Source organism: Phaseolus vulgaris, chromosome 3, assembly GCF_000499845.2.
Source record: "Phaseolus vulgaris cultivar G19833 chromosome 3, P. vulgaris v2.0, whole genome shotgun sequence".
In the NCBI taxonomy this organism is placed as follows: Eukaryota; Viridiplantae; Streptophyta; class Magnoliopsida; order Fabales; family Fabaceae; genus Phaseolus; species Phaseolus vulgaris.
Genome location: NC_023757.2, coordinates 40,485,737 through 40,494,707, shown reverse-complemented (window position 1 = coordinate 40,494,707; position 8,971 = coordinate 40,485,737). Strand labels below are relative to the sequence as shown.

At 33.7% G+C, this 8,971-nt stretch overlaps 1 protein-coding gene across 1 annotated transcript; it reads left to right on the top strand.

The window, feature by feature from the left end:
* Nucleotides 1-525: 525 nt before the first annotated feature.
* LOC137807686 (uncharacterized) lies at nucleotides 526-8,604 on the top strand. Its single transcript, XM_068608445.1, has 6 exons — nucleotides 526-1,377; nucleotides 1,697-1,797; nucleotides 5,487-5,584; nucleotides 6,287-6,495; nucleotides 7,240-7,292; nucleotides 8,233-8,604. Exons 1-6 carry the CDS (start codon nucleotides 1,122-1,124, stop codon nucleotides 8,254-8,256), a joined length of 741 nt encoding a protein of 246 aa, XP_068464546.1. The 5' UTR covers nucleotides 526-1,121; the 3' UTR covers nucleotides 8,257-8,604.
* Nucleotides 8,605-8,971: the final 367 nt, after the last annotated feature.

Below are 8,971 nucleotides of genomic sequence, written 5' to 3'. Positions count from 1 at the left end.
CTTCTTTCTTTCTTTGCTTACGTGTATATGTGTTCGTGTTTGTGTTTGTGTTCATGTATAATAATAATAATAATAATGCAGTGATGGTGGCCTATGCAACACACAAGAGGGTTGAGAGAGTCTAGGTTAAATTGGGGGTGAGAGGGGGGCCTTCTTCATATGGACTTTTTCAAAAATGTGCCTGGAGCTTTCACGATCCATCAGATCCTCCAAGATACGCTATTTCATGCTTCTTCGTTTAATGGCTGTCACTGTCACGACCCACCAACTATGGGCTTCACCCCATTGCCCCAGGCCCAGTCGGTTGGAGCCAGGGCACCCCTTCCTCCCAGGCCCCACACCACCCCTATCCTCTCCTCCTTCCTGAGGCCCCACCCATTTCACAAAAATATCAAAAATCCATAATATTATAAATTGGTGGGCCTGTCGCTGTTTATTGCTGTCTCGTGATCCCTTACCAGCATCTTCAACAACACTTATGTTACTTAACTTTGCTTATTAACCAATACGCGTCTATTTCTTTCCAACTTTCACTTAGTTTAAGTTGCCGTTTTAATGGATCAATAATATCATACGTAACCAACCCTGCACTTGCACAAAGTCAAAATTAGGTATAAGACGGTATGGAAAATGTTGATATTAAGAAAGTAAATTATTTGAGAAGGACAAATGTAGAAAATTATATGGATTAGGCCCAAAAACTCATATCCAAAATCTTGATTAGGTATTCTGAACTATACTTTTAAATTGTGGGATGTTATAAAAATACCTAAAGAAAAATGCGTTTGTGTTTATTAATATGTCAAATAAAAATACATTTTGGTTGTGCGTAGTGAATTCCTCCACCGTGTTTTTGTTTATGAAATTAGAGTGCATTGTGATTGGATGGCCACAATTTTGTTAAAGATATTTTCTTGGAAAGAAGCTGTGACCTTGAGGGTCTGAAAATAAGGAAAAATGAAAAAGGCTGAGAGAGTGACGGAGCACAGTACGTGGCAACCTGCACTTGTTCTTCTCTTCCATTTCCAATCAAAATCCACATCCTTAATCTGCGACAATTGTTTCTCCGAAATTGCTAAGAAAAAACGTGTAATCAATCAGAAAAGAAGAGAAAGAGAAAGATGGAGCTGTGGAACAAAGCCCGAAGCTTTGCGGAAGAAGCATCGAAACGATCTAATGATCTGTCCTTGGGAGCTTCCAAATTGAGCGACATCATTACAGAGACCACAAAAGAGATAGCGGCGCAAGCTTCCAAGCACTTGCCCCAACCTTTTCTCACAAACGACGTCGATCTCCACCGTTTTGGCATCACCGAAGAGTTGAGAGAGTTCGTCAAAGGGATCACCATCACTACCTTTGAAGATTTCCCCCTCCGAGGTAATTTCTTTTCCTTTTATTGTATCTCTGGGTTACGATTTTCTTCGTTAAGTGAGAAATGGAAATTAGTTAGAGTAAATATAATTTGTAACCAAAGTTGTGTCATATTCTAAAGTGAAAATGGAGCATTTCATTCTCTACCATTTCTATTTAAAACCTATTTCAATGTTTTTTTATTCCAAAATTTCCGTCATTATCAAACAATAATAGTTCATTTCAAATGCTACCTACCAAGTTTGAATCGTGTATCATTCGGCCGCTACTTTCCTTTGTTGCACGGGGTGATCTTATCGCAGTTTTGGTTCTCATCCATTTTCAGATGATACGGAATTTTCTGATGTTCCTGCGGTTTCAAACGTCAGGCAGGATCTAAGTGATTGGCAGGAAAAACATGCCAGTCTTGTTCTTTCTACCGTGAAGGTAGCATCTTCTGTGTTTCGTTGAATCAGAATGTTATCAAAGTTGTGCAGGGCATGGCTACTTTTATCAATGTTAATGCACCGCGTGTTTTCTCAGTGCTTTCATTAAATTTAAGAGGCACCGATTATCAATTTTTTACTAGCATGCAAATGATGTTTGGCTTAGAAGTACTGATTGCTTTTTATTCAGGAGTTTAGTTGTAGACTCTTAGACATCTTTTTTTCTTCCAACAATCATATTAACTTGAAAACTTGACATGTCTTGGATATTTTTAGTATTCTGCACCACCTCACAGAAGAAGAGGAGGAAGAGAATACAAGATGGGAAAAGAGACTGGAGAGAAAAATGAATCTCATTAACAGAATGGAATCATCTCAGTTGATTAGAATATGTACATGCTATGCTATTAAAATACATCACAAAGAAAGAAAAAGTAGTTACAGCTTAACAAGCTAATCTTGAAGTCCACTAACGAATTAGTTATATAATCATGTGGGATCAGTGAGAGTTTCATCCTTATTGTCTAATAAGGCCCCAAAAGCTGGAGCATGTATATGAGAAAAGTTTGACTTGGACAAGTTCTCATGAAAGAAACATAAATATAGTGGTTTTGTCAACATATCTTCCACTTGAGCAGCGGAAGGAATGAGTTGGAAAATAAGACCTTCTTGAAGTTTTTTCTGAATAAATGAATAGAATTCAGTTCCTATATGTTTTGTTCCAAAAAAAAGGAGTATTAATCCTTGTGTAAAAATCATTACACAAATATTTATTGGGTCTTTTGGGAGGATTCAATAACAATAAGACATGAGTCAAACCCGTATAAGAGATTTATACCACCTTCAACCAAAAACCTTAAGAAAATGAATGCGTGAGTCTTCTTTCTTATATGTTACTCAACTTTCTTATTTCTACTCAATGTGTGACTTAGACTTAACTTGGTTTCTTAACGATCTCCCCCTCTAACATGAGTCCCTTTACATTGGACACTCCCCCTTGAGCATAAACATTTTTAGACCAAGAGCTCACAAAAGAGCTATATACTTTGTCTCTAAAGAAGACCTAGACATTGTAGTTGACCTTTTAGATTTTCAGGAAATAAAATTTTTCCCATGAATACACAATAATTGGTGATTGACCTCCTGGAGTTAATTCAAGTACCCCAATTCGAATAAGAAAATCCTTTGATAAATAGTTGAGTGAAGAAGATTTTTATTATAACATGTATGACTGTAGCTCGTGTGTCTGGTACTAAGTGGCGCAAGTCATACTTGAATTGGCTTAATTGATATGAGAAGTACTAACAGGGTTTGAAGCATGAGTATGAGAAATAGTTTGTTGGTGAATTAGAGCCATTAAGTTGATATATTACTCTTTGGTAATTTGAAAATTATAATAATCTAATGAATTAACCTCATAAGGAACAACATCCTCTTGAGTATTCACAATTTCAGCCATATTAGTAGACTTTATTGTTCCCTGCTTGGAAAACTATATTTTTTATAACATGTATCCACTATATGGTTATCTTTGCCACAAAATGTGTAGATTCATGAACCATTACCTCTTCTAGTTCTTCCTCCGTAACCATGGTCTTTTCATGTTCCTTTCCTTCCTTTGAAGCTTCATTGATCATTTGAAGAGGTGCTACATTCATTGTGTTTATTATTCATAACATTCATTAACATATTGTTGTTATCACTCTTATTAGTAAGAAGGGTTGGTCGAAACTCTCGTTCTTGTTGAAAAACCATTGATACTTGTGTGATTGATGGAATTTGATCCATCAACATAATTTGAGATCACTCTTGTCTACATTGTTCATTGAGACCACACAAGAATCTTATCATGTAACTCGAGGTAATGATTCAATATCTTTAATTCCTCCTAAGGCGTTTTAGTCTTATGTAATATTCCTATATTAGTCATATTAAGAAGTGAGTTTAAGTCTAACTCATCCTCACAAAAGCGACTTGTAAGGTGAGAATTGCCCTCACTTATATTCTGTAAATTGACTCTCTAATCAATGTGGGATCTCTAACTCACCTCCTCACGTCGAGGCATGTTTATCTCTTGTGTGGGTCTAGATATTCGTGGGTGATTTGATAGCGGGTGACACGATAGGCCTATCAAATCTCGCTAACATGTATGACTGTAGCTCGTGTGTCTGGTACCAAGTGGTCGCAAGGGTTTGAAGCATGAGTCTGAGAAATAGTTTGTTGTTGAATTAGAGCCATTAAGTTGATATATCACTCTTTGGTCGATTAGAAAATTATTAGAGATCCTTCATCGATTAGAAATATGATAAAATTATAATGTATAAGTGGATGCGAATTTCCCTTTACAAGCCGATTTGTAGGGTTGAGTTAGATCTAGATCCACTTTTAAGAAGTTAGCAAATGTCCAATCCTCAATGCTAGGGATTGTGTTGGACACCCGACATTGACTAAAGAATGATTAAATTATAGTATATAAGTTGGTGTAAATCTCATTTTGCAAGTCAGTTTTGTAGGGTTGAGTTTAACCTATTATGTCTTGTTATTGGACCACTCATAAGTATTTATTCTCACGCTTAATATGTGTAATTCTTAGCATGAGGAAGTTTTTGGAGACTCCACATCAACTTGAGATATAGTATTATAGTATATAAGTGGGTCCGATACCATATTGTATTCTACACCACATCTCAGAAGAGAAATTAGAAAATTTGAGAGTTTGATGGTCCCGATAGATATTGGATAAGTAATAATTTACATCTAAATCCTTCACAGGAATTGCTATATAATGTTCTTCTTTTCTGCTTTTAAATTTTTTTGCTTAGCTACCATTAGTTATTGGTGACAGATGAAAAATTATGTATCCTTAGCCATTGGAATGTGTTGTAAATAACAGATTATTTGGATAAAAACAATTTTCAGTATCTTCATAGTAATTAGGAAAAATAATTTTTAGAATCTTGTTATTTATTTTAGCATATTTTTATTTCCTTTTTTTAAAATGTTTTGGTTATTAAAAATAGAGATGATAAGAATGTAATTTGTGTGATGGATATCAATAAAATGATTCTTTATTTTTCAAGTGAATCGGAAATATTTATCAACGTGCCCAGAAAATTACTCAACCAGGATACTTTGTAAATTAAATTGATGTTTTCGGTAAAATAGTATCATGGAGTAATGACTGAATCTGAAATACATAAATACAATAACTTATAGAGTGTGTGTGAGATTCAAATACTGTGAGTAATTTGTGTGTCTGAATTAGAGTTGACCATTGTGTTCTGGGAGTTTTTGTTTGTGTATGTGAGAAAGAGAGGAGTGGCGGGGATAGAGCAATGGTGTAAGAGTTAAAAACCCTGAATTGCAGCATGGTGAGTTATGGTTGTCCTTTTTCATGCACCTGCAACTGTGACCTTGGCAGATCCACTCACGATGGTTGGTGATATGCTTCATGGTAAATCATAAGATGCTTGGTATTTTTATTTCCAAGTTTGTTGAAGCAAATCATTGTGTCAAAGACATTGCATGTTTTTATGTTAATCTCGCATGAATAAAGTAAAATCTTTCACCTTGGTGTGTGGGCTGGCTTGTGTACACAGGTTCTATTATATTCTGTCAATTACATTTTTCTTGCAATCACACATTTGAAACATAATGCACTCCCACTATTCAGTTTATTCTTTGTTACAGGAGATTTCTCGATTGAGGTATGAACTGTGTCCACGAGTCATGAAAGAGAGGAAGTTTTGGAGAATATATTTTATACTTGTGAATAATCATACTGCACCGTATGTATTTTTTTGTTGCTTGATTATTTTGGTTTCACATTAAATATTGTTTGAGTTTCATCTGACACGGCTCAATTTAACATAGGATTGTTTGATGTTTGTAGTCTTAAAATACTAAAGGATCTTGTATTCTATGCAGGTTTTTTTTATACTCACCAAGTGAGAATTGAAGAGATATATATAATATGCTGTTTTTAATTATAAATAACTAAATATCATATTCTAGGCCTTAAGCAATGAATGTTTCTAAATTAGAACATAGTAATGTATAAATGTTCCCATGGCTCCGAAAACTCTCACCCTGGAGGTATAAAAATAAAATACGCACAAAAAGAAATTGAAGGAACTTCTGCTATGACAAAATGAACATGTGAAGTTTTCAGAAATGTAATTTAGATGTTTAAAGGAGAGTTCATACAGGCAGCAGTTGTGGTTGAATATTTTTAAAATAACAAGTATTGGTACAGTATAATAACAAAATTTAGTGGGATGTGCTTAAATTATTAATAGCAATAATTTAGCAGATTATTGTACCCCTAAAAAATCAATATTGTGGAAAATTTTCATGCTAGTTATACTAGCCCATGTGTTATATGTGCATCTAGCAATTAATTCACTCAGATGATCATAAAATGGGTTATATTGTTATAGTTATGCTGTTTTGTGACATTTAGTAAACTTCTGCCTTGTGATTTCTGGCAGCTATGAGAATCAGTACATGGAAGATGAAAAACTAAAATCTTGTGAACAAGTAAAAGATCACATAGTCACGATGCGGCCATTAAATCCTGAATTGATCTGTAATCAAGAGGCGCAGGAAGTGCAAAAAGATACCAAATTATCCAATTCATCAACTGGGCAAGACTTGGATGAATTTCTTCTGGGAGAAGGAAACAGTGATGACGAGCCCGGTACACCTTTTTTATTTAATCTATTAAAAATTGTGTATATGAGTTTGGTACATACATCTCCATTTATAAATGATATAAACACATTTAATGTCCCAGAGTAATTTAAAGGATATTAACCATATAGGAAAATGGATATAGTTATGTCAAGCCAAACAATATAGTTTTTGGATTATTGAGTTCGTTGGACTATGCTTGGAAGTTTTAGAGAGAATGGGATGGACGGGAAGGGAAAGGACAAAATCGTGTAGTTTTGCATTCCTCGTGTTTGGATGATTAATGAGAGAAGAAAGGGCAAGGTAGAAAAGGTTCTAAATATTAGCTTAAAATTTTTTCAATATAACAACACATTTTTAATACAAACAACTAAATTTGTAGGTCAAATAGTAAATCGCAAGTTTTTAAGATAAAAAGAAAGCTTCTCACCCCTCATTATAGCCTAGTTTGAAGGGGGACAAAAGTGAGAGCTTGAGGGCATTATTTCCTTTCCATGTCTTCTCTTTCCACTCCTCATCAAGCAAGTAATCCCTTAATCAGTGCAGACAGAACTAAAGTCACTCGAACTTTCGTCATGTTTTCCTATTTGTTAGCCTATACCACTATGTTCTCCGGAGTTGGAGTTATATCCAATGATAGTATTAGATTATTATTTTGGGTATTTAAGTTAGAGTATAGAATAATATGTGCTCTGGGTGAATTTAAACTTTCGTGACTTTATATTTGCCAACAATCTCTCTGGTCTTTCAGATGATGGCGATAGAAGATACGATGATGATTTGGACAAACTGATGGATAATTCGGTAAGCATGATATAATCTGTACTGGTTATAGTATGGATGTGCAAGTGCATACACACACACTCGCCATTTAGGATTACTTAGCAAACTATAATGTTATATTTGTTAAGAAGTTTCTGAAAATGGTTGCTCATTAAAACTTCTGTGTATATCCTCGAGTAAAAATAATATCTATAACATAAACTTAAAAAAAAAACATTTTCTATATTATCCTAGAAAATGCTTGTCTAGGCTTACAAATTGGTCCCTCGTAATTTGCTGACATGATAAAATATTAACGTTGTCAGATTTAGTACTTGCCAACATTTTTCTATTTTGTCCCTATATGAAACAAATGTACACTTTGTTTTGAACTCTGCAAGAAATAGAGAAAAATCTACCATTCGATCCTTGCTCTTGACACATTTTCTGTTGTTTTAATTGTACTTTTTTTTATCACCTATTCAATATATGAATGTTAGGTTACAGTTAAATCTAGTTATTGGGTAAACTTCCCTGTGTTCCAGTTTTTGTTTATAAGCCTTTTTTTAATTGGATCAAAGAAAGGTTAGCCTTTCCGTTTTGAAATAAGAAACCGTTTTCTTTTATATATATATAGTCGTAATCCTAATGCCATTGAATTAGTTGTAAGTTAAAAACAGCAATATAAAAAGGTTATAGTTTCTATAGATTATTTTTATTTAAAAAAAAAAACTTATTGTTCACAAGAAGATTTCATTATAAAATATTAGTATTAACTTGTGTTAGAATTTGGCAGTAAAAGAGGAATGTTTTTTGGTCAGTAAAAGACTGTTGAACCATATCACATACTCTTTTCCCCATAGTAGAAGATTTATTTGGCCCAATTGGAACTTCAGTTTGGTCTGAAATTTTATTAAATCCTTCATTGAAGTTGGCGGCACTCTGGATATTCATTTATTTTAGAACTTACTTGAATGTTCAGGATGACGAGAAAGGAAAATCATAGATGTTGGTTGAAATTATTGACTGACATGGCGACACATGGTGGCTGATCAGTTCTGTGATGTTTCAACCCTCTCCTGCCCCTTTATTTAAGTGTTAGTAGTTTCCCCATGTTGAGGGAGATGCAGAGGGTCTGTGATCATAAAATCTACAATTATCTGTTGTACACCTTTGTTATTCTTTAAATGCTTTTCTCTCTTTGCATGTAAAAGTACACATTAAATGTGCTGCTGAAAGGAAAAGGAAAAAGTCATACTTATTATTGTATGGAAAGTCAAGAGGTTGTTTGGGTCAATAATGGTAAACTATTGTAATGACTTTGAAAAATACAACGACTAATTTTTTTGTTTAACTATTAGAGTATTGGATAAGAAAAATGGAAGAACATGCTACTCATGAAACATAAATATAAAGTTAACTCGTCATTTGAAGAAACTCTCAGATAAAGAACATAAGTCAAGAGTATCAAACTCTCTTTACAAATTTAACAAAAACTCTAAATTTTATCTATTTCAAATGTGATTGGTAAAAATGAAAGATCCTTTATTTGTAAGATGAGGAAAGTGTTTAAGAAGTTTCTAAATAATTACTAAAGAAGGAAATTAAATATAATCAAAGAAGAATAACGATAATAACCTAATTTATCTAACAGTCATGAGAAAAAAATTGCAATATCCTCATAATGAAATAATTAGATACATAAATTTGCATGACCACTT

Excerpts from the sequence above, each read along its gene's own strand:
- LOC137807686 (XM_068608445.1), top strand. The coding sequence starts at position 1,122 with ATGGAGCTGTGGAACAAAGCCCGAAGCTTTGCGGAAGAAGCATCGAAA. Across the intron at positions 1,798-5,486 it reads TTGTTCTTTCTACCGTGAAG|GAGATTTCTCGATTGAGGTA; the intron begins GTAGCATCTTCT and ends TCTTTGTTACAG. Across the intron at positions 6,496-7,239 it reads AAACAGTGATGACGAGCCCG|ATGATGGCGATAGAAGATAC; the intron begins GTACACCTTTTT and ends CTGGTCTTTCAG.